The sequence below is a fragment of the Pistacia vera genome, unplaced genomic scaffold (assembly GCF_008641045.1).
Source record: "Pistacia vera cultivar Batoury unplaced genomic scaffold, PisVer_v2 Contig52, whole genome shotgun sequence".
Classification (NCBI taxonomy): Eukaryota; Viridiplantae; Streptophyta; class Magnoliopsida; order Sapindales; family Anacardiaceae; genus Pistacia; species Pistacia vera.
The window spans coordinates 1,779,625-1,806,422 of NW_022196357.1; the positions used below are offsets into that span (position 1 = coordinate 1,779,625).

The 26,798-nt window shown below is 39.4% G+C and overlaps 3 protein-coding genes across 3 annotated transcripts; all 3 read left to right on the forward strand.

The window, feature by feature from the left end:
- Positions 1–5,114: 5,114 nt before the first annotated feature.
- LOC116106532 lies at positions 5,115–6,034 on the forward strand. Its single transcript, XM_031392901.1, has one exon. The coding sequence runs from the start codon at positions 5,237–5,239 to the stop codon at positions 5,885–5,887; it is 651 nt and encodes a 216-aa protein (XP_031248761.1). The 5' UTR covers positions 5,115–5,236; the 3' UTR covers positions 5,888–6,034.
- A 4,773-nt stretch (positions 6,035–10,807) lies between these two features.
- On the forward strand, positions 10,808–11,940 carry LOC116106657 (putative gamma-glutamylcyclotransferase At3g02910). The gene is made up of 2 exons (XM_031393010.1): positions 10,808–11,149; positions 11,764–11,940. The coding sequence occupies exons 1-2, from the start codon at positions 10,808–10,810 to the stop codon at positions 11,938–11,940; spliced, it is 519 nt and encodes a 172-aa protein (XP_031248870.1).
- A 14,045-nt stretch (positions 11,941–25,985) lies between these two features.
- Positions 25,986–26,533, forward strand: LOC116106658 (putative gamma-glutamylcyclotransferase At3g02910). Its single transcript, XM_031393011.1, has one exon. It carries the CDS (start codon positions 26,003–26,005, stop codon positions 26,531–26,533), a length of 531 nt encoding a protein of 176 aa, XP_031248871.1. The 5' UTR covers positions 25,986–26,002.
- The last annotated feature ends 265 nt before the right edge of the window (positions 26,534–26,798 follow it).

Genomic DNA, 26,798 nt, shown 5'->3' on the forward strand with positions numbered 1-26,798 from the left:
CTTCTTTTATTGACTATACATGTAACTAAAAGAATAAAAATAAAAAATTGGTGAATAAGGATATCCGAATTAGTTTGTGCACACCTCAATTAATCTCTCAGAATATTGAAATTGACGACCAGATAAACCTTTCAATTACTACCTCTATTATTCTTCATTTTTATTTTTGAAGTAAGTTTATTATTATTATTTTTTTTTTTCATAAGATAGCTTAAAACTTGTTGCAATGTATAATACGTTTCTTGTAGTTTCAAAATTATTTTTCAGACTGTCACGAAATCTCTAGTGTTAAAACCTCCCCTAGTTTTGACTATGTTTAATATTGATTATTTTCACTGGATCAAATTATTAAGAGTTGATTATTTTTAAAAATTAACATTGACTATTTGGATATGTCAAATTATTAGGACCTCGCCGAATGCTGATCAAATATCTTTTGTTGTCAAAAAGTCTCTAATGGTAGGGATAAGGATGTGTTGTAAATACTAAATACTGAAAACTATAGGGCCCAAAAAATCAGTAAATCAACCTTTTATTAACTGAAAATGATAATACAAAAAAGATAAGTACAAAAGTAGAATTTTAATTTTTTATTTATAAATTAGAAAGACATTTATTTATATAAAGAAGAATAAACTAAAAATTTTGTTAAAGAAAAAGGATTATAAATTATTATGAGTTGCATAAAGTATTGAAGCATCTCTTAGTGGAATAAGATGCATTATATATATAATATATAATATAATTTAAATAATTAAAGTGATAATTTTGAGAAATATGGATATTTGAATGGAGCAAGTTGCAAAGAAAGTAGGTGGTGGGAGAAGTGAGTATGCAACTTGTTCTAATATTTTTGTCGTCTTTTTAAATTTTCGTTTTCTATTTATTTCAATGCTGAAATTACTTATGACACCCTTGGACTTTGACGCCCATATTTTTGTTTATTACTATTCATAAATTATGATATTTTGTTCCTTTCATTGTCTCAACTCACGCTCAAGTAAAAGTCTCAAGTACACTTTGATCCATTGATTATTGGGGTTATATCATCTTATATTCCTTAATTATCATGTTTAGTTGTTAAGTAATATAAGATTTCGGTAAGCTTGCATTATCAATAGTTGTTACTGTTGGTAATATTGGAGATAATTTGATTACCTCCATTTTCTTAGGTATTGTAAGATTACCTTAGTAATCTTATTTTTGTTATAATTCTATCCCTTATTAATAAAAAATTTAGACAATAATGCCTCTGTTTTAAAATAAATTTACATTAATATACCATTTCAATTTTACCCTTGTTTAATTAAGTTTTTGGACAATAATACCCTTATATTTAAAACAAATAACATACCACCACCGCTGACAGCGGGTCAACCACCACTGACCGCCCCCAGAAAGTCACCGGAGTCCCTAAAAATGACCGAGATTTGCTGGAAGGCTTCAGGAGGCTTCTATATGGCCGTTTCTGGCCATATTGATATAAGCAGGGGTGTTTTAGCTAAATTTGAACTATTGGGGGTTAAAAAGGGCAATTTAAATTAATAATAAAAATAATATTATATTAATATTTAAAAAGGGGGTAATTTAGTAATTTAAATAACATACCCACCAATTTATTCTCCCTAACCAAACATATTAATATAACATACCCATCAATTAATCAAACATATTTTCCTAAAGATTTTTAGTAATCTTCAAGGTAATATAAAATTTCAGTAATCTAACATTCCCTGAACCAAACGCACCTATAGAGTAATCCTACATCCAAAATCTCTTCTCATAAATTTTTTCTCACAATTTTGACGTGATAATTCGTAATTGATTAATTGAAATTTATCAAATGAGACCCATTATGAATTGTTATATTAAAATTATGAGAAAAAATTAATGAGAAGATATTATTAGTGTAGTATTTTCCGTACGTTCCCACATGTGAACGAATTGTAAGGAATGAAACAAGGCATTACGCGTGTCACAATTTTCTTAGCGGCTTCCAAGAAACGAAGAAGAAAAGAAGATGTAAATGCTTAGAGTTTGACAGTTTGTGCATCAACGCTTTATTTTATTTGGAATTAAAGGAACAGAAAACAAGGGGATTATCATATCCCCATTTCATTTAATTTGTTCTTTTCGTAACTCCAACATTGATACCTTCATTATTATTATAATTTTGTAGAAGTACACTCTCAAGTGTGAAAGAGAGAAAGTTAATTACGATAGTTGTGTGAAGTCTCTTAGAAATAGCATGGGAAAACTGGTTGTCAAGGTCAAGGCCAACAAAAGTAGATGAAATTATAGAGAAGAAATCAATTAAAGAAGGTGTGAAAGAAACAACATAGCTTAAAGATGAAAACCTTTTATCATTAGGTACCTATATATGATTTGAAATAAGCCCTTCTTCATTCATTTTTAATCTTCTCCCACTTAATTTCACCAGTATGTGAAAGATGATGACTATAAAGCGAGTCCAATCATGTAATGTTTAATCTGTGTTCACTCATTATTGGTGTACACAAACTGTTAACATTGCACCCACCTAATCACTTTGTCAAGACTCAAGAATCTTCACAAAATGAGCAAATAGGAGAAAACGATGGGAAAGTGCGACCAAATTACGTCTCAACTCTCGACTCTTCCTTTTTGTGCCTTTTCCTTGCCCGTGTTAGTAATATTATATCCATTTCTTGGGCCAGTTCTTCTCAGTTGGGCTTTTCCCACCCTGTGTGAGCTAATTTCCTTGGCCCAATTACAACATGTAGACGGTGTTCTGTCTTGATAACAAAGTGAAAAACCCCCATGGGCTAATATTCGGGCCATTATGGAAGCCCACAAAATTATTTGATGAGCCACTCAAATTTTATGAGTGAACATATAGACGGTCTTCTGTCTTTCCGTAATAAATTATTTATTCTTCGTAAGAAGAGTAAACAACTTTTTTCCAACCAAAGTTTATATTATGATTACTGCCCATAATACACTTTGGGATTCGGCAGCTAACGGAGAGCAAACGCGGTTTAAACTGTTATGGATTTTGGACAGAAGATGCCAGTGAGTCTTTTGGTGGTGACAAGTTGAATTTTGGTGGTCGAGATTGGTCGATTCTGACTTAGAAGGAATGGTTATGCGTTTCACAAATTGCTTGATTGTCTGCGATTGACGAGGTCGACAGGAGCAAGGTTTAAGGGGGTTAAGTGAATGATGATTAAAAAAGAGAATTGTATTTTAAAATATTTGGGGTCGCAAAGATATTGGAATCGGCCAACGATTGGTTGAAATACAAACTTTGGTTGGAAAAATCATATTTTGGAACTTTTTTTTTGTGAAAAGTGCCAGTAAGACAAACCTTGGGTGGGAAAAGCAGTAGTTTACTCTCATAAGAAAGGTCTAAATTAATGTGTCGGTCAGAAATAAAAGCCTAATTAATTAGGTATTGGTTTCATTCTTGTTTGAAACTGCATCCAACAAATTTAATGCTTGACTTTGATGTCAAAATAACGACATAAATTTGTTCATCAATATATATGAAAAATAACTTTGCCATGTTCCCCTATAGTTTGGCACCTAATATCTGCAGCTTTGAAAGAGTCGGTGGCGCTTAATCATGATTAGTGACTTGAAAATTTTCATAGAACCATTAACATTATTCGGCTTAAATAATCCAGATTTACAGGCCTGACTCCTCATCCAATAAAACCTTATTGAATGAGAGAATTATCTCATCTTATAACCTAATAGGCTTGAGCATGCTTAAACTCCAACACTCCTCTTCACGGTCAAAGTCATATGTTGGGTCATGCTTGTTAATAAAGATGGTTTTTGGCACTAACTCCTCACCCGCTAGTCAATCATTCATATCTATTGAACCTGAACTCTAATACTATGATAGAATTAGTCAAGCATTCAGATCTATTAAACCTGGATTCTGATACCATGATAGAATTTGAGGTAGGTTTGATTCCTTACCCAATAAGGTCTTGTTGAATGGGAGGATTACCTCTTCTTATAAACCAGTAGGCTTAAGCGTACCTAGTCGGTATGAGACTATCAACACTCTCCCTCATGGTCAAGCTCATATGTTGGGTCATACTCATACATGTTGATGAAAGTAATTGTCGGCTCTAATTCTTCACCTGCTAGTCAACCATGCTGCTCAACTAAACCTGGGCTCTGATACCATGATAGAATTTGAGGTGGACATGACTTTTTACCTAATAAAATCTTGTTGAATGGTTGGATTATCTATTCTTATAATCCAATAGGCTTGAACGTGTGTGGGACTCCAACACTCTAGCTTCTATATTCACAAAGTCATCAGATCTCATTTTCCCCTGACCCACAAAGATTTCTGGAAATAATACTCTAATCCAACTAGACTTTAAGTCTTCATTGAGCCCAACCTCAAAACAACCACTGCTTCTTCTTCATCACATCACTCAACGTGACGACCTGAAATTTATTATTATATATATAAACATCTTTCAATTTAGATACGATTAGTTTAACTAATCTTACTAGGTTTTCTCTCTTTTTTTCTACAAGAAAGAAACAACTTTTAAACTCAAGTCCGTACAACATGATTGACCCATTTTAAAACCACAAGAGATGGCATTATTTTAAAAATACAGTTAAGGCTCTTTTTTATGGATTTAGAGTTTAGACAGGTAATTAAAATCATATGGTTCATTACCATACTCAATTAAATCAAGCACAGTGATAATAATATTTTTTTTCTGGAGGGCAATAAAGTAAAAAAACGTTTTCCTCCTTTTTACGAAAATATAATATTTATCTCACAAATTTAAAATAGTCAAATATAGTGGATGAAAACGAAGCAAAATTTAGCCTTTATTTTCAACACTGGCTGTCAAATATCTACCTTCACCAATGACATGTCAACAGTTGACACCCCCACGTGTTGTTTTCGATAATCACTTATAAATATTTATCATACCATCATAGGGTTATTTCTGTAAATAGACTTAAAAATTCAGAGCAAGTAGAAAACGATGTCGTTTTGCAACCCAGGGTTTTGATATTTTAACTACAGTTAGGTAACCATGGTTGGATTTCTCTCACCAAATCAAACTTCTTTCTTTTATAAACCTCACCCGCTCTCAAAACCACACAAGAGAGAGAAATCAAAACGAGAACAACAAGAAGAACAAAAACACAAGCACAAAAGTTACAGACACGTTAAACGATTTAACTCAACTCAAAGCTTAAACAAAAAAAAATGGCAGCGGTGGGTTACTTGGACGAGGAGGAAGTCTGGAAATGTCAAAAACACCCTTCTAAACGTCACCGTTCTGGAGTCTGTCCGACCTGTCTCCATGACCGTCTCTCTTCTCTCTGTCCTGACTGCGCTAACGTCCGTCCCTGTGCTTGCAGCGCTGCCACCACGTCGTCATCGTCGTCTTCTTCATCGTCCTTTTCTCGGTTTTCAGTATCTGGAGGTGAGAATTTTTCTGCCGGGATTGGAACCGTCGGCCGTGTCAGCAATTTGATTGAGAGTGAACCAGCGTTTCGGAGATCAAGATCCGTGGCGGCGCCCTTTCTCCGGTCAAAGTCAAAGTACGTTGAAAATTTAGATTTCATGGGAAATGGAGTTAATAATAACGAAAGTAGAAGCAAGACGCCAACGTTGTCGTTTTGGTGGTGGTTGAAGGGAGGGAATAAAAATAGTAAAAGCAAGAGAGGTGGAGACGTGGAAGAAGAGAGAAGCGTGATGATGAAGAAATCGAGATCGGTGGCTGTTAGCACGACGTCGGATTATGGGAAGTCGAAAGGGGCAAAATGGTACTTTCCCAGCCCGATTAAAGCTTTCAGACAATCAAGGCTGTCTAAGGTGGTGGTGCAAGAACGCTCGCCTATGTACAGAGGTTGATTGCTCTTTTTTTTTATTTTTTATTTTTTTTTTCAATTTTGTAGAGAAATAAATATATCTCATATTAAAAAGAAATTAACTAATAAATTTTTTTTATTATTTATATAATAATCTGAGTGACACCATGATTGGATCTTGTATTTGCTAATTTGCAAGAAAATTGTAAGCAAGTATTAGTGTTATTTTTTTTTTTATGAAATTAAATTATGGTAACTTTTGGGTTTAATGTTAATTATGTTAAGAGATGATATGATGCCAACTAATTTGGTGGTAGTATCAGTGAAGAAGAATATTCAAGTAAATCAAGTATTAACTGACTGCCTCATAATGCTAAATTGGACCCACTGGACATGTGGTTCCATTTAAAACCAAAAAAAAAATCTAAATTAAATTTAGAAACTTTGATAAAGTCTTATGTTATAGTTCAATAAGATGGCTTATCATTCTTGCCTGATTAAAATGGACCTAAATTCCTTTGACATTCTTATAATATAACTATAAATTCATTACAGAAATAAAATTGGAGTTTACCCTCGTTGATTTGTATGTTGTATAACTGGAAGGAATGTTTTTATAGAATTGGTATGTATATTGTATACTATATATATACATATATGATGCCAACTGATTTGGGTGGATTTAGTTCAGAATCTTCCAGTCTTAACTGCCTCATAATAATTTGGAAATATTGGCCCACTTTTAAAACTAATTAATTTAAATTCTAAATTTAGTTATGGTTTTACGGACATAACCTCATCAATCAACAACAACAGTTGAAAACGGTCAAAACAATCCACTATGGTATAATTAATTAATAAAATAAAGAGTGATTTCATTGTTTACAATAAATGAAGACAACATTTCATATCATCTAAAGATGATTAGTTCAAATGTCCTTTACGATTGTTAATTACGACAATTACATATTTTGTTACTTTCCTAAACAACAAATATTTGTACTTTAATTAAAGTCATGGGTGGAGCATATGCCAATTATTGGGTTTTCTTTTAATTTTAAACTAAGTAAAAATAATAATAATATTAACAACATTTTCTAGTGAAGGTTTAGATTTGTTGTTAGCAGTCGGGTCATAATCATATCTTAAAATAATTTACATTAAATTAATGATTGAATGTATTATGAAAGCAATTCTGGGTGTGGTGGTGGAGGGGTTCCGTTCAATATTAATTCTTGCTTTAAGCTTAATGCATACCACATCTTTTAAATTTAGTGTTTTATATTTATTTTTTTTATCTAGGTTGAAAGTCAAAAGTGTTTTCCAAAAAAGAATATTAAAAAACCTTAATCTTTAATGACAGCAATTTTATATGCAAATTATGTGGAACCTTAGCACATGCATTCCTGATAAACAAGATACTTCCGATCTTAATTATAAATTTATAATAATAATGAATTTTTTTTTAATCTCCATTTTATAGACATTCTCTCCTCTTTTCCAAAAACATATTTCAAAACTTAAATTATATACACTCTTGCTATATTAAAGTTATCATTTTATTTAATTAAATAATCAAATAGACCACACCAACTGTCTAATCTTCTTCAAATTAAACTCTGCTGCTTCCTCTCATCTCATGGCACCAAAAATGAACCACCTGTTAGGTTGCAGGTTTTGTCAACTCAACTTCACTTCGACTCATCATAATTGCACAACTCTTTGAAAACATTCTTTCAGAAATACAAAGCGTAGAGTATAAGTATAGTTTAATCAATGTTTGATAAGTAATATAATAATTGGAAAAGTAAGATTTTCACGTGAAAAATGAAATCAGAGGGTTGGGTTGGATCATGGATGTGAACAGAATCTGGAGGTCTGACTTGTCTGGACATAATTGAAATTGAACACAAAAAAGCCAGCTGAAAGTGCTTTGATGACAGACCTACATTTGACATATCCTTTTGTTCAGCAGACTGCAAAGTGCTTTTTAAGAAACATCCAAACGAGTCCTTACAAATTACTAAGCAGATTGTATTGAGCATCGAAGTAGGGGCCAAAACAATATTATTTGATAAAGCCTTTTTTTTTTTTTTTTTAATGGAATCAAACAGTATTTTATTTAAAACCCCTTTTATCCTCTGCCTAATTAATTTGCCATCATAAACAGAAAAGGGGTGAGGCAGGCTGGCAAAAGGATATTGAAATAGGAATTATGTAAGTAAGTGAATAAATCATGTTATGGGAATTAAATAAGAAGAGAGATTAGAATATTGAAAATGGTCTAAATGCATTTGAATTCAACTCATTGCCAACTCACTTTTCTTCTTATAAAAACCCAACCATCAACTAATTCCCACTTTGCTACTTACTTGTCACGAGGCTTCAAAACCAAACTAGTCTTTGCTTTAAAAGACCACCTGAAAAAAAAAAGTGTACATTCTTTCACATTTCTTCTTTAAAAAAAAAAAAAAAATCTATATATTATTATAGTCAATGATGTAGCTAGTGGTGCGTTTGGTTTATTATTTCATACCATATTTTCAAAATATTTGTTTGTTTAATTATTTAGGAAATACTATTATATTTTTAATTACTTTTAGACCCCTTAAGTTTATTAATTTCATAAATACCCCCAGAAAAAAATTAACAAAGACAGCCCCATCCACCCATAGTTGCCAGATTTCGGCAATCACCGTTGGTGGTAGCCGGAATTTATCACAATGGCCTACAAATGACCGAAACTGGTCAGTAATTTGACGATCTAGCCTTTTTCAGCCAGATGTAGCCGTCAGCTATTGTCAAAGATATGGTCGTAATTGACCGTCAACGACGGCCATATCTTTGGCAGTCGCTGACGGCCAAATCTGGCCTTTTATAGCTGTTGATGGCCAGATCGACGCACGAGATCCGACATGTCTGCATCATAACGCCAAATTCCGGCGGTGGTGGCCAGAATCTGGCACTGTGGGTGGGTGGGGGTGTTTTTTTCATTTTATAAAAATTTTATATATTGAGGTGTTTAGTTAAATTAGCAAACCCAGGGGATTTTTTTTGTTAATTTTTAAATTTTACCTCGTAATAATCATCATATTCAACTATCGAATATTATTTCTAAAATCCTATCTAAAATAACAAACCAAACGGACCTTAGGATTTTTAGTGAGTGACTTCAAAACATTTACGGTGATAAATTTAAAAATTTTGTGAGGTCAAAATTATAAATTTATTACAAAATATAAAGCCTTTTTTGTTTTTTAAAGATTGAGAGGGTTCATATATTATAGTGTGACTGCATTTCTGATTATAGCCATGGGTTTTGCTAAAATATTAATAAACGGACAAATGATACACCTGTAAAATAGAACATGAACTAATAATAATAATTGTTCGATAGGAATTACCCATTATTGATTGAAAAATACTAAATTAAAGAAAATTTAGACTAGTACGAGAGCTAATATACCTATAGTTATTGACTTAAGGTGATAAATATTTGATATAAGAAATGAATATTGTCTTTTCCAAGACCCCATGACCCAAAATGCTATCTTATTCGATAAAATAACATTAAGATTGAAAATGGGGGTTTGATAAAAACAAGGCGTGCACGATGCAGCAAAGATAAGTTGATTAAATTGGCAATGCCGCCTAAGAAAATTATGATTGGCAATATGGACGGGATATTTGTCGCGGGGTACAATGTATAGGCAAATATTAGAATAACAAGTACGTAACTTTTCAAACACATATATTATTCTTTTGTTCATCTTCATACCTTTCCCTAATCTCACGGCCACGGGTCCCTTTCCCTTTGGCTTTACCCATTTACATTCATTCGTTTATTTTCTTTAAGATTCTGTTCCTTAAGACATTTCATATGCAAAGAGTAAGAGATGTCAATTCTCCGATTAACAAAACCCCACCACGCTTTGATCTTCTTCTTTAAAATTCATTTAAGTCTTTGACTTTAAAAACATAAAGGTCGGTTACTGTGATTTCAAATCCATGATGTGACAGGATTTTTGTGTTATCTTATAACATGAATTATGGTATAATTTACAATTTCTAATATGTGAGATTTAACATGTAGGATTTGGATGGCTGGCAGGAGTTAATTACAATTAACTCTTTTTATTTTGTTTTAGATAAAAAGGAAGAGGGCATTTTCCTTTCCCAAAAATCCATACGTCCGAATTGATGGGGGCCCACGTGGGAGGAACAAGCCATGTGGAAAGGAAGGATGTCCCAGCGTACACGTGACGATGTCGTTTTCCAATTTGGTCGCACGTAACACTTTTTGGTCTCACCAATCAAACATCTTGTTTTCTTTAATAGGGACTTGTGTTTATGCAACAGACATACGCACACGCACACTTGAACTCATTCGCACGCCCACTCCTTTTTTTTTTTTTTTAATTTATATTTTTATTTCCGTGTTTTAAGGTTACCTCATTTTTAGAACAAAATTATTTTTTAATTTTTGGGATTACAAACTTGTATTTTAAAAAATAAATATCTTTTATTATTGTATTTAAATAAGATTAAAAAGGAGTTAATGATGATGCGTCAGCAGAAATACAATCATTACAGTCTTGGCGACGTCGTATTCCAGTGATTATCCCAGTGTCTGAGTTACTGCATGTTTTGTTTCCTAAAAGCGATTATGAATATTCACGCTTTCTTTAACAGAATTTACGGATGTGACACTATGAAATTTATATTTAAAAATTATTTTTAATTACATCTCTTCTTCCGCAAACCATTCACTAAATTATTTGCTCTTTCTGATAGTTCAGTTCCACCATTGTACCATTACCCAAATGGGCCTGGAAGATGGGCTACAAAACAGCCCTGCCCACAGACTGTAAATCCAATCCAGAGTCCAGACCCACTTTTATATCTAGGCGATTCAATCTCGTCCATTCTCCAGTCTCCACCACAAATTTCATTCTCTCCAGCCATGAGCACAAATTCCAAACAAACCCTAATCTTCTCCTACGGCACGCTCAAGCGAGGCTTTGCCAACCATTATCTCATGCAGGAACTGATAAACAAAAACGTTGCCGTTTTTCTCGGTCCCTACATCACCCACCATCCTTACCCGCTTGTCTGCGGTCCTTACAACATTCCTTATCTCATCCACGTCTCAGGGTCAGGCAATCGAGTCAAGGGTGAGTTGTACTCAGTGTCGACGCAGGGACTCGCTCGACTCGACGAGTTCGAGGGCACGAAGTTTGGTCATTATGATAGGCTACCAGTTCAAGTCCAGAGTGAAGAGGATGAGGGTGAGGGTTTGGTGGAGGCGGATAGGCATGGCAATGTTCCCCGAGATTTCGGGGACCCGTCCCGTCCCGCCCCATATGGGGCGGGGAAGCCCCGGTTTTTTTGGGGATAGGGGCGGGCGTGGGGGGTGTTTTAATCCCCGTCCTTGGGGATGGGGCGGGGGTGGGTGATACCTTTCCCCTGGCCCGCCCCGCCCCGTATATAATATATAAAATTAAAAAAATGTATATATATATTTACTTTTCACTAATATCCCTATATTTCACCTAATTACACAATTATCCTTCCTATATAAACCCATATTTTTCTAATTCCCTCACCCTAAACAATTAAACAAGAACAAACCTTGACCCATATTTATGTATAATTAATTATGTTTAAACGATTAATTTAAGTGTTTGTCATGTGGACGAGAATTAACTATTGTGTTTGGTAATGCTCAAATTAATTTTTGTTTATATAAAATTAACGGGGCGGAGACGGACCTCCAACATTCCCCTTTGGGGCGGGGAAGGGGAATTCCTGTCATCCTTATAACGGGGATGGGGCAGGGGTGGGGAATGATTTTGAGAGTGGGGATGGGTACGGTGAATGAGAGCCCCGCCCCGCCCCGCCCCATTGCCATGCCTAGAGGCGGAAGCGTATTTTGCGAATAAGAGTTTTGCAGAGAGATTGTGGGAGAAGAAAGGGAAAGTGGGGTGGAATGAATATAGTGAGTCAGACGGGAAACAGTATGTGAAGCCAGGCGATAGGGCTAAGGATAGTTGTATTCATGATGATATCGAGTTGTTTTTGTCTTCTATCCAATAGTTATTGTAATGTGCTGTGAGTTATGCTTGGAGGATCTTCGAAGACTCTTGATATGATGTAAAATTTTTATTATAAAAAGTTGATTCACGAAATCAAGAGTTTTTTACCTTGAGTTTGACTAGGTAGGATATCAAATTTCACTCTTTATAATTTTAATTAATAAATTATAAATTTTTATAAATTTTATTTTTTATTAAATCTCTTTTTAAAAAATAAAAAATATCAGTATTACATTTAAAAAATCTATTAGATTTTAAAAAAAATTTGTTATTTATATTTAAAAATTAATGAAGATACTCTTTATTTATATAAAATATGTTCTTTAAAATAAAGAGTATTGTTAGAGACGCTCTTACAGTTCAGAAATGAAATAATCTTTTATATGGTTAAAAATAGAGTATACTACTTTTTACTACTTAAATAATAGTTTAATGACATTTTCTCACTCATATATTTTTAAAATATAATTTTATTATCCAAATTTATATTATGTCTTCAATTTCTGCATCGTTGCGACTCTACACCACCACCATTCTATTTCTTGATCATTATTCACTAAAACCTCTCAAACCTTACTCGCATTGACCCCGTCAATCGTTGATAATCAAATGATTAGGGTTTGCACAACCGTCCCTCCCAAGTCAAATTCTGATTAATCTTAACTACCAAAATCCAACATTTCACCACCAAAAGACTCATCGGCCTACCCTCTTCAAAAGTCTTAATGGTGTGGATTGAGTTTACTTTTTGTTCATTACCAAAATATAAATTTAGGTGATATTTTAAAAGTCTATGGATGAAAAAGTGTTATTAAATTATTATTTGGGTGGAAAGAAATCGTTAACTCTTAAAAATATGCTTATGTTATGTCCAAATACCTCTCTATGAGTCATTTCCAATCTGGGCTCAACGCCCACTAATGTCATACATAATTGGGCAATTTTGCAGGCCTTACATGTCCAGTGATATATGAGAGGTAGAACTCGAAAGTCAGACATAAGAAACTTTTTTTTTTCCTTTAATTAATTGGCTTAAAATATTACGTAAATTCAATAAAAATGATTTTTTCTTCTTCTAGTAAATATATAGCAGGATAATAAATGTAGAAGTGGGTCCTCCAATTCTGTTATGTCTGAAAAAGTAGGGCTGACGTAGAGCTCAGTCAGCACAAGTGGTCAGAGTCTAGGCAGATCCTGTAGCCATTCAGGTGCGGCCACGTCGCATACTGGCGTAAGCAGCATGCTCCTGCCAATGCAGTGGGTGTGCGTCAGGCTGACGAAAGGTTGGAGGTCATCCACGTGTCCAATCCCTGCATAAAGCAAGGAAATCACGCGAGTAGGTGAATAATAGGACACAAAGGAGGATTTGCACGGTACCTAAACCCTTTTTCCGGATTCAGTAATCATTACCTCAGGGTATCCCACTATAAATAGAGAGCTTCTCTCCCGTTTGTGGGATTGGCTCATTTTACTCGTGATTAGCTATCTTCTCTCTGTAATAGCCATCTCTCTCTCCCTATCTCCCTTTCTTATTTGTATCCTCAATAATCCAAAGTCAGTTTGCTAAGTTGCGACCTGATCCTTCAAATATAAATACAATATCAGTGGACGTAGAATTCGCTTGATTGAGCATTCGAACCACTTTAAACATTATCTTGCCGTTATTTACATTCTCAATTCCTTATTCACGTGTGTCTTTTAGGCCAGCTCAGCATTTCACACGTGCGTTTAGTTGGTGTTAAAATCACGCATCAACAGTTTGACGCTAGAAGGAGGGTTTGATTTAGTATTCGTCCTTCATTAGGAGAATCTCTGACTAACTGGTCCTACAACAGCAAATGGCCCACCGACTCGAACATGAGCGAGCCAATCATGGTGCTGAGGAGATCCCCCAAGTGCAGGAGGACACCTTTCCCAAGGTTCCCTCAGTTCCACAAAATGCCGCGGGGCATATCTCTTCAAGTTCACAACTTGACCCTGCCATCATGAGCTACCTGGAGAGGTTCAACAATACTCTTTAAACGGTCAACCAAAGATTGGACTGGGGCATGTCACCCGAATCAAATGGGGCGGTGCAACCACCGAAAACGTTTGCAGGTCGCGTGAAAGCATGGAAAAGGGCGATAGCCCAGGTCGCGCACACTGCAGTGCGTCGAACAAAGGGTAAGTAAGTGGTGAGTAGCGAGCCTAAGGGCTCCAAAGGGCCGGCAAACACCGACTACTTCCCGGGTAGAATACCCGTGGCGTTAAGACTCGGTGAAAGGTCGCATTCCGAGTCGTCCCATGCCACATCGCGTGAACACCCCCATAAAAAGTGCTGGGTGGGGCGATTCATATCATCGCCAGAAAAACGATCCAGATCGTCATCGTGCAGAAGTTTCTTAAACTTCGTGAGGCGGTTCGTACCACCGCATAGGTTGTGAAAATTTCCCGCACCATTCATCGCCATCACACGACTCTAGCCAGCGTGTGTCAAGAGTGGCTGGAACTGCCAGCCGAGGGGAAGAGGTATCCCACCTTCGGACTTTCCTCAACCGCAATCGCGAGGGTCGAACTCGCATGAGGGAAAGAAATCCCCAGATAGCTCTGCTGCCTTAGATTGAGAAGCTACAGCTAGCTCTAGATTAGCTAAAAGCTCAGCAAAACGAGCAAGGACAGGTTGCAACAATATCTCCCTTTTCTCCGGTGGTATTAGCCGCCCCTCTCCCATAAATATTTAGAATGCCGGATATGCGGGCGTTCGATGAAAATTCTTATCCGCATGATCACTTGTATGAATTCAACGACATGATGGAGCTTCACTAGGTTTCAGACTTGGCGAAGTTCCGTTGTTTGGCAGTGACCTTAACCTCTCATGCCAAACGATGGTTCAGGTCGCTCTCAGCGGGATTGATCACCTTGTGGCCTCAGATGAGCACGACGTTCCTGAGACGCTTCCATGTGAATCGAAAATTCTCAATGCCTTTAAGCTACCTCAGCAACATAAGGCAAGAGAGGGATGAATCCCTCCAGTCTCACATCGATCGATTCTACAAGGAATTGAATAAGGTAGCTCACACACCCGAAGAGTCTATTTGGACTCTCATCATAGCGGGAGTTCGCCCACAGACCGACCTATGGAAAAAGCTACAGGCTGAGGATGATGTTTCCCTTAACCGCTTCTACAACCTTGCGGAGAAGTACCTCCATATTAAAAACTCCGTGGCAGCACTCCACCGCCGCGACCTCGGCACTTCAGGTAGTGCGCTTGGTCGGGGGGAAAGTAGGAGAGTTGATTGCAAATGGGCTAGCGACGATCAACAAAAAGGAAAAAAACCGCGGTTTGAGCCCAAAAAGTGTTACGCTCCAGTTCCTCGTCACGATCACGACAAGAATCAGTATACGTCTTTGAATGCATCTGCATCGGCTATTCTTGACAAATTAGAAGAAACCGGCTTGCTCGGAGAGCCTGAGCCCATGAAAAATCCCCAATCAGCCAGAAACAGTAAAAAATATTATTGCTTTCATCGGGAAAATGGGCATCACACTGATGAGTGCCGAGTTCTCAAACAGGCAATCGAAGACCTCATCAAGTAGGGGCATTTCAAAGAGTATATTGATGACTCCACTCCCGTGCAGGAGAAAAATCAAGGGGAACCAAGAAAGAAGTGTCGTGATCGCAAGGGTATCTGCAGTGTCGAAATGATCTTTGGGGGACCGCACCTTACGGGAAACTCGCGAGGTGCCTAGGAAAGATATGCTCGCGCAGCCCATCAGTACCTCATCAGTGTGATGAGCACAACGCAACGACCACCAAAGGTTTGTAAGGAGGAGGAAATTACCTTCTTCGAAAAGGATGCAGTTCGATTTCATCATCCCCACGATCACGCTTTTGTGATCATGCCCCTGATAGGGCGTTGCGACGTCCACATAATGTTGGTGGACAACGGAAGTGCTGTGAACATCCTGTTCCAGACAGCTTTCGAAAAAATGAATTTGGACGAGGCAGACCTGAAGCCCGCTTTGATCCTCCTATACGGTTTTATAGGAGACCACCTGATCCCCAAAGGAACAATCTCACTTCCAGTCACGTTGGGTGACTTTGACGAAGTGACCAAAGTAACTGAATTCTTGGTAGTGGATTGCCCATCCGCTTTTAATGGTTTCCTGGGGTGACCTCTGCTGAGAAACTTTAAGGCGATCACTTCGATATACCATCTGAAGATGATGTTCCTCACCCCGACGGGCATAGGGGAAGTTAGCAGATCTCAACACACATCTTGCGACTATTATGTAAAGGCAGTGCAAATGGCGTGTAAAGGGAAGGGCATCTCGCGCGACATTCCCCGATAGACAATGATGATCAGCCGAATCGAGCCCCAGCCTAGCCCAGCTGAGGATAATATGGATCTTCGTATTCAGGAATGCCCTTCTAGTGGGCCAGTTGCGGATCTATCTGAGGTGTCGGTCGACCAGAGCGAGCCAAGCAGAATGTTGAGGATTGGGAGCAATCTCAGCCCCCAGCTCGCCAACGAACTGACCAGCTTCCTTAGGGAGAATATCGATGTGTTCGCATGGTCGCATGCAGATATGGTCGGGATCAACCAAAATATTATTTGCCATGCCTTAAACATTGACAGTGAAGCCAAGCCGGTTCGCCAGAAGGGAAGAGTGATGGATCCGGAACGATATGCTGCCTTGAAACTTGAGGTAGATAATCTCCTTCGGAATGGATCCATCCGAGAGGCGCTCTATCCGAGTTGGGTTGCTAACCCGGTTCTAGTAAAAAAGCCCAATGGAAAATGACGGACCTGCGTCAACTTCATCGGCCTCAACAAGGCATGCCTAAAAGATAGTTTTCCCTTATCCAGGATCGACTAGCTCGTGGACGCCACCTCCAAGCACAAGCTGTTGAGTTTTTTGGACGCGTACTAGGGATACAATCAAATTCTGATGTACACGTTGGATGAAGAGCATACATCCTTTGTTACAGATCGGGGGCTATATTGCTACAAAGTTATGCCCTTCAGCCTAAAAACGCTAGCGCAACTTACCAGCGGCTGGTTAACCGAATGTTCGCTAAGCAGATCGGGAAATTGATGGAGGTCTATGTAGATGACATGCTGGTCAAGTCACATGTCGCTTCAGATCACATAGCGCATCTCGCTGAGGTGTTCGACATCCTCCGGAAATATAGAATGAAGCTAAACCCCCTGAAGTGCTTATTCAGAGTGTCCTCGGGAAAATTCCTAGGATATATAGTTAACCAGAGGGGAATAGAGATCAACCCTGAGAAAATCCAAGCTCTCATCGATATGGAAAGCCTGACTAACAAAAAGCAGGTCATGAGCCTCAATGGGCGAGTAGCGACACTTAGTCGCTTCATATCGAGGGCAACAGATCGCTGCTTGCCGTTCTTCAATGTACTAAGGGCCAACAAGAAGTTTGAGTAGACTCTCGAGTGCGAACAAGCATTCCAAAATATTAAAGAACACTTCGGGAAGCCACCTCTTCTGTCCAAACCTCTCCCGCGAGAGATCCTCCTCCTGTATCTATTTGTCTCTCAGTTCGCAGTTAGTGTAGCCTTAGTTCGGGAAGAGAAAAAGGTCTAATGGCCAGTGTACTATGCGAGCAAGCATCTGATGCATGCCGAGATGCGGTATCCGGAAATGGAACGACTAGCTTATACCCTGCTGATCGCTTCCAGAAAGTTACAACCTTACTTTCACGCCCATACGATCCATGTAATGACTAATTACCCGCTGAGGCAGGTCCTCTAGAAACCAGAGGCATCAGGTAAGTTGCTTAAATGGGCCATGGAATTAAGTCAGTTTGATCTGAAATACAGACAGAAAGCAACCATCAAAGGGCAGGCCATTGCCGACTTCATATCAGAATTCTCATATCATCCGTCAAATGAGTTGGAGCAACAGCCCAACGAAGTCATTCAGGAAACTTGTCAAAATCTATCAACCTAGAGCCCCTACGTTGATGGATCATCGAACAGAAAGAGGACTAGGGCAGGTTTTCTCCTTCTGAGTCCTGAAGGGACTTGTATTCATGGCATTCTCTGGTTCGGTTTTAAGGCAACCAATAATGAGGCCGAATATGAAGCTCTGCTCGTTGGACTGCGATTGGCCAGAAAAATGGGTTCAACCACGATCAGCATCCACAACGACTCCATGCTGGTCGTTAACCAGATTTTGGGGGAGTACAAAGCCAAGGAAGAAAACATAATCAGCTATATGAAGAAAGCCAAGGTCGCAATCACACTTCACGATCACACAGATTTCTAGAGATAGCAATTCTGTGGCAAATGCCTTGGTAAGGATAGCCTCGTCGTTGGATTTAGATGCATCGGAAAGCATTCCTGTTCAGTTCAGTTCATTAAGACCCCCAGTATTAGCCCGATCGGACAGGCCGTGATTGTAACATAATCAGTTTTCTGGATGACCCCTATCATTCAGTATCTTAGAGATGGGACCTTGCCCAACGATAATGTCGAGGTAAGGACCCTGCGAACAAGATATGCTCGTTACACCCTCATCGGATACCAGTTATGTAGGCGAGGGTTTAACGCCCCTCTCCTCCGATATGTGACCGGCGAAGAGGCAGATTACATCATGAGGTAGATACATGAAGGGATCTGTGGTAACTACACTGCCACACGATCCCTCACCAACAAAGTTCGTCAAGGGTACTACTAATCCCTAATCCAAGAAGACGCCTACAACTTTGTCAAAATGTGTGACAAGTGCAAGTGGTTTGCAAACATACCGCGAGCTTCTTCCCATCAGTTGATAACCATGACCAGCCCCTGGCCATTCTCTAGGTGGGGAATCGATCTCATCGGTCCCATGCCAGTTGGTAAAGGAGGAGTCAAGCATGTCGTGGTCGCAGTGAATTACTTCACCAAGTGGGTCGAAGCAGAACCGTTAGCCGCGATCACGACTAGAAAGCTCAAGGACTTCGTCTTCAAGAGCATTGTGTGCCACTATGGGATTCCTCATACTCTCATCTCGGACAATGGTAAATAATTCGATAACGAGGAGTTCAAGCAGTTTTGCAACAAGTTAGGTATTCATAAAAAATTTGCCTCAGTCGAAAGACCGCAAACAAATGGTCAAGTTGAACCTGTCAACAAAACTATCAAGCACACTTTGAAAGTAAAACTTGGCGCATCCAAGAGGAATTGGGCCGACGACCTCCCCGAAGTCCTATGGGCATACAGGATGACTCCGAGAACCTCTACCTTAAAAACCCCTTTTTTCGCTAGCATATGACTGCGAAGTGATGATCTCTATGGATGTAGGAACTAGTTCACTTCGGAGGGACCTGTACAACGAAGCCGACAATGAAGCGCTTCTGAGCGCAAGTCTGGACCTAGTTGAAGAACATCGCAGCAAGGCTCAGCTAAGAATAGCAACCTATCAGCAACGCCCGAAAAGGTTCTTCGACTCTAAGGTTAGAAGAAGGGATTTCCACATCTCCGACCTTGTTTTGAAGGAAGTTCTTTTTGGTACTAGAGAACCAAGTGCGGGAGTTTTGGGACCGAACTGGGAAGACTCATACCGCATTGCCAAAGTAATAAGACTGGGGACTTACCGTCTCAAAAGGTTAAATGGTTCCGAGGTACCTCGAGCTTGGAATGTTGAACATCTCCGACCTTATTATCAGTAATTTCGAACTCAATTAAGGTTGGCCTTAATTTTTAGAGTCTTTGTAATAACAAGTGTACAATTCTGATAATTTGTAACCATTTTCCCATATATATACAATTCTGTTCGTATAAACTTGTACCAATATTATTGTAAACAGTTAGAATGCGATCTCATATGTAAAGAATGCGGAAATTGTAAATACTCATGAAAAATTGTGAAAAGCAATATATTTATTTATGAAAAGGGAAAGTACATAAGCATAAAAGGAGAAAACAAGAGAAGCGGATCACTGATCCCTCTCCCTAGGCTGGTCGTCGGCTGCCTGATCGGGCGCAGGCTCCTCGGGAACTAACTTATTCTATTCTTCTTCCAGGTCAGGTCCCCGAGCCGTTTCCTCAGCTTTGGCCTGCGCCATGGAAGTAAGCTCGTTCTGTTAATCGTCAGGGAGGTCGGACAGATCCATTTCAAGATTCCTCGAAAGAAGGGCAAAAATGGACTGAATAGTCCATTTTGTAGCGTTATTCTCGATCTCCGCCTCTTGTTGTTGCATCTCCGCAGTTAGCGAAGTGACTCGACCTTGAGTAAAGTGGAGCTCGGCCTCAAGTGTTGACCGCTGCTTCTCAGTATTCTCCCACAGCTCGCCCCATTCTTGTTCTGCTCGCGAGGCCCACTTAGAGGCCGCTTTCAGCTCCTGGTCTTTCTCATTGGCCTCCCTGATAAGTCTGGCTACCGTCCTCCAAAGCTCACTCATCTCCTCCCCTTACATGTCCAGCTTGGCCATTTGAAAATCCACCGTGCGAAGACCAGTGTTCCTCTCTTTCAGGTATTGGTTCGCCAAAGTGGTGCACGAATCTGTCTCTGCTTCAGCGGCCACCAAGTCCTGCTTCAGCCACGCATTCTCTTCCCTCATCTTTATAGATCCCTCAGTAGCCCTGAGCTGGACCTTGTGCAAGGACAGGTGCATGGAGAGCAGGGCCTGCATAGCGAAAAGAATAAGGTTATTTATATTGCAGAAGCAAATATCCTCGCCAAAGGAAGTTCGTTTACCTGGCTCAGGTGGTGGAAGGACGTGGTCATCAGGTCCATGCTACCAGAAGCCACGAACTGCTCGAAAGCCTCCATAAGCCCGCATTCGAGATTTCGAGCAATACAAAGACCACCGGCTACAGATGTTCCGGTAGATCTCCCAACCCCAGGACGGGAGTGCCAGTGCTCGCAGCGGGTAGAGTCCCCCTTGCCGGCTCTTTTCCTGACCTGATCCCGGGGATTGCGATCTCCTGTCGCTTCACCTACTGACCCTGGGGGCGATGGAGATGCCGGTTGCGCCCCTAGCTGGTCCTCCCGAGCGAAATGCTAGGTACGGTTGTGACCTCTCGGGCTAGACGCCCAAACCCTTCGGTTCGGACTTCGACTCTTCGGTCTGAATCAGTGTCTTTTTTTTAGGCCTCTAGGCCATAGTTTTCTGCTTAGGGCGCTCGGGCCGGATCGGTCGTCGATGTGCTCCCATGAGAGGGATCGCTGGGAGCCGCTCTAGTTGGTCCAGTGGTACCTCTTCGGGGGAAGGAAAATTGCCTTGGTCGTGGTGACTTAGGCACTCTGGGGGGCATGGTCCTTGCATGCGAACACCGCTAGTAAAACAGTTCGCTACGCGAAGAGTAAAAAAGAAGTCAAGAAACTTACTCGGCGGGGTCTCTTAGGCCGCGTTTCGATTGAAGAAACCGTATTTTCGCAAATTCGCAGTTGTCAAGAGCAACCTCGCGTCGCGAGTTACTTCGGGCAGAAAACCAAAGGTTGTGATTCTGCCTGGATCCACGAGCAACTCTAAACTGATCATTTTGTTAACAGCCAGAAAAATAAACAGCTCATTAGCAAAGGACAAATAAAGCCAATAAACTTGAAAGGAAAAAGCACCTACTCGGCTCCTGGAAGTGGCAAAGGCCGTCGTGACGAAAGAAAAAGAACTTCGTCTCATACGGTCCTACATTACTCAGGTAACTGTGTATCCTCGCTTCTATGGTAGGTCGCCTGGACAAGTAGTAGGAACCTTTGTCTTTGCTCTTTTTCAGAATATATGAGCAACCGAGCTCTACCGCGGTTAGCTCGCCCAACCCGTTTTTACGACTTGCGATGTACATGGCAAAGACAATCGTGTATGCATTCGGTGTGAGTTGCATTGGCGCGCTCCCCAAATGATCGAGGACCGTCTTGACAAAGGGGTAGAAAGGGATCAACCCCCCACCCTTGAAGATGTCCTCGAAGATCGCGGCTAACCATCGTGGCGGATACCAAGCTGTGTGTGTTCTGTTGTGGAAGACCTCCGCGCTAATAACGTACTGGTCTATCACTCTTTCAAGCTCTTCCTCGGTAAGTACCGAGAAGATCTCTCGAATGGGACCCATATAAGCAGCCTGCATGGGTGAGCTGGTCCCTTCCTCAGCTCTGGTCGTTGGGGGGTCCATTCTCCTGTGGTCTGCAAAAGCGAAAAGCAGGGAACCATTCAGTCCTCGTACACTACCTTGTATAATGACGTGGAGGAGAATAAATATTACCTCCCTAAACCTTAGAAAAACCCTAACAGAATACTTAAAGGGCCACCATCAATGGGCCTGACCCAACGGAGGATATATCATCTCCGATGAGCTACCAACGGCGACGACTGTCAAAAGCAAAATCAAACCAAAAAATAGAAGGGAATCATTTTTACCTCTTGGAATGAGAAAGATTGGCTCTTCTGCTCCGAATATCAGTCAAGCACCACTTTGGAAGGCAAAAAACCAGGATTCATGAAAGTCTCTTGCTCTCTCTGAGAATGAAAATACTGTGACTTTGCCTAAAGCGAGCTTGGGGTTCATATAGCTAAGGAAATGGCGCTTTGGTTTCTCGAAGTCAAACGACGTTTGGGCGGAAAGCATATCCGATCGTTGGTCACAACCACATGTCACGAATCAGTGAGGAAGAGTGACCGTCATGCCTTGAGAAATCAGATCGTCATTCCCTTCTGTTGAAACACCCAAGCGATGACATGTTTTCCCTCTTCCACATTTAATGCGCCCACGTCTGCATTTAATGCTCTGATAGGGAATGTCGTTTCAGCATAGCTCACATTTAATGCACATGGTTGGCACTTATTACGCTTAAGACACGACTGTCAGAGTAAAGGGTGCTTCATTTAATGCATCCGCTACAAAAATGCAACGGATAACATCTGAAGAGGTCGTTATGAAAAACACTCTTCATTTTGTAGGTCACGAGGTGACGTAACTCTTCAACCTCGTCTCGCATCATTTACGAAGCGATCTGATTCTTTGACCCATCAGTCGCGAAGCAGCGACCATTTATCCTCTTGAAAGCTGCTAAATGTAAACAGATCGCGGATTCCATCCAGGTCGGAATCACCATTATAGCATTGGGTACCCAAATCTAGGTCTTTGACTATAAGGGCAAAGATCACCTTAGGTCGCACGTGAAGAGATGTCCTCTTGGCCTCCTTCGCAATCAAGTCGCTTCGAACAGTATCTCTTCAAACACATCAAGTCAAGGCATTTATAATTCCAAGGTTCGATTCTCAAACCTTAAAAATTAGGGGACTTCTATTATGTCTGGAAAAGTAGGGCTAACGTAGAGCTCAGTTAGCACAAGTGGTCAGAGTCTAGGCCGATCTTGCAGCCATTCAGGTGCGGCCACGTCGCACGCTAGTGTAAGCAGTAAGGGTGTTCGGTTCTGGGTACCCTGTACTTTTTGAAGGAACCGAAACCGGAACCGGAACCGGAACCGGAACCAACGGTTCTTTGAAATTTGGAACCAGAACCAGAACCGACGGTTCCAGTTCCTAGGTACTCAGAACCAGAACCTGTAACAACGGTTCCGATTCCAGTTTTGGGTACCCTGTAAAATTACTAACCCCCCAAAAGTTTTTAAAATGGCAAAAAAAACCCTTAAAAACTTACAAATACCCCCCCACCTGGCACTTGTTAACAAAAATAAAATTACAAATTACAAATTCAAAATTACAAACTCCATTACTTTGTAAAGGTAGATTCTCAAAAGGCAAACCAACTTACATTAAATGTTATGAAATATAAATATAAATGTATGCACATTACTTTTTCTATAAAAGTTTTTATTAACCCCCCTAATCTTTAATTTTATTTTATATTAGTCTCAGTTTCTAGTTCTTGGTTTCGATTTCGGTTCTTAACTATAGGAACCAGAATCGGAACCACACAGTAACGGTTCCAAAAATTTGGAATCGGAACCTACCCATTGACGACTGGTTCTGGGTAGGAACCAGAACCAAACCCAGGGTACCCGCCGGTTACGGTTCTAACCGGTTCTTTTGAACACCCCTAGTAAGCAGCATGCTCTTGCCAGTGCAGTGGGTGTGCGCCAGGCTGACGAAAGGTTGGAGGTCATCCATGTGTCCAATCCCTACATAAAGCAAGAAAATCACTCGAGTAGGTGAATAATGGGACGCAAAGGAGAATTTGCACGGTACCTAAACCCTTTTTACGGATTCAATAATCATTACCTTAGGGTATCCCACTATAAATAGAGAGCTTTTCTCCCGTTAGTGAGATTGGCTCATTTTACGCGTGATTAGCTATCTTCTCTCTGTAATAGCCCACTCTCTCTCCCTCTCTTATTTGTATTCTCAATACTCCAAAGTGAGTTCGCTAAGCTGCGACCTGATCCTTCAAATATAAATACAATATCAGTGGACGTAGGATTCACTTGATTGAGCATCCGAACCATTTTAAACATTATCTTGCAGTCATTTACATTATCAATCTCTTATTCACGTGTATCTTCTGAACCAACTCAACATTTCACATGTGCGTTTAGTTGGTATCAAAATCACGCATCAACAAATTTCATGTTGAAGTTCTAGAAAATTGATGAAGTAGTGATTGAATTTGAGGAGCCAAAATACGATATTGTAAAATAATTAAAATGTTTAGACGTCACAGGTGATGTAGTATTAGGTAGAATAGAAATAGACTGAAGCAAGCGTGGAAACAAAGATCCACTAGCTGGGTAGCCAAGCAAAATGAGATGGATTGATCTCACTAGTTTATGGTAGAGTTCGATAAATGATTGTTCGATAGGAATTACCCAATGCCGCCTAAGAAAATTATGATTGGCAATATGCACGGGATATTTGTCGGGGTACAATTATAAGAAGTACGTAACTTTTCAAACACATATTATTCTTTTGTTCATCTTCATGGCTTTCTCTAATCTCACGGCCACGGGTCCCTTTCCCTTTGGCTTTACCCATTTACATTCATTCGTTTATTTTCTTTAAGATTCTGTTCCTTAAGACATTTCATATGCAAAGAGTAAGAGATGTCAATTCTCCGATTAACAAAACCCCACCACGCTTTGATCTTCTTCTTTAAAATTCATTCAAGTCTTTGGCTTTAAAAACATAAAGGTCGGTTACTGTGATTTCAAATCCATGATGTGACAGGATTTTTGTGTTATCTTATAACATGAATTATGGTATAATTTACAATTTCTAATATGTAAGATTTAACATGTAGGATTTGGATGGCTGGCAGGAGTTAATTACAATTAACTCTTTTTATTTTGTTTTAGATAAAAAGGAAGAGGGCATTTTCCTTTCCCAAAAATCCATACTTCCGAATTGATGGGGGCCCACGTGGGAGGAACAAGCCATGTGGAAAGGAAGGATGTCCCAGCGTACACGTGACGATGTCGTTTTCCAATTTGGTCGCACGTAACACTTTTTGGTCTCACCAATCAAACATCTTGTTTTCTTTAATAGGGACTTGTGTTTATGCAACAGACATACGCACACGCACACTTGAACTCATTCGCACGCCCACTCCTTTTTTTTTTTTTTTAATTTATATTTTTATTTCCGTGTTTTAAGGTTACCTCATTTTTAGAACAAAATTATTTTTTAATTTTTGGGATTACAAACTTGTATTTTAAAAAATAAATATCTTTTATTATTGTATTTAAATAAGATTAAAAAGGAGTTAATGATGATGGGTCAGCAGATGTACGATCATTATAGTCTTGGCGACGTCGTATTCCAGAAATTATCCCAGTGTCTGAGTTACTGCATTTTATGTTTCCTAAAAGCGATTATGAATATTCACGCTTTCTTTAACAGAATTTACGGATGTGACACTGTGAAATTTATATTTAAAAATTATTTTTAATTACATCTCTTCTTCCGCAAACCATTCACTAAATTATTTGCTCTTTCTGATGGCTCAGTTTTATCATTGTACCATCCATTACCATTACCCAAATGGGCCTGAAAGATGGGCCACAAAACAGCACTGCCCACAGACTGTAAGTCCAATCCAAAGTCCAGACCCACTTTTATATCTAGGCGATTCACTCTCATCCACTCTCCAGTCTCCACCAAAATTTTCATTCTCTCCAGCCATGAGCACAAATCAGGATTCCAATTCCAAACAAACCCTAATCTTCTCCTACGGCACGCTCAAGCGAGGCTTTTCCAACCATTATCTCATGCGGGAACTGATAAACAAAAACGTTGCCGTTTTTCTCGGTCCCTACATCACCCACCATCCTTACCCGCTTGTCTGCGGTCCTTACGACATTCCTTATCTCATCCACCTCTCAGGGTCAGGCAATCGAGTCAAGGGCGAGTTGTACTCAGTGTCGACGCAGGGACTCGCTCGACTGGACGAGTTCGAGGGCACGAAGTTTGGTCATTATGATAGGCTCCCAGTTCAAGTCCAGAGTGAAGAGGATGAGGGTGAGGGTTTGGTGGAGGCAGAAGCGTATTTTGCGAATAAGAGTTTTGCAGAGAGATTGTGGGAGAAGAAAGGGAAAGTGGGGTGGAATGAATATAGTGAGTCAGACGGGAAACAGTATGTGAAGCCAGGCGATAGGGCTAAGGATAGTTGTATTCTTGATGATATCGAGTTGTTTTTGTCTTCTATCCAATAATTTATTGTAATATGCTGGGAGCATCTTCGCAGACTCTTGATATGATGTAAAATTTTTATTATTCACGAAATCAAGAGTTTTTTATCTTTAAAATATAGGGTGATATCACACACACACACACATATATATATATATATATATATATAAATTTCACTTTTAATTCTAATTTTAATTAATAAATTATAAATTTTTATAAATTTTCTTTTTTAATTTTCTTTTCTATTAAATCTCTTTTTTGAAAATAAAAAACATCAGCATTAAATTT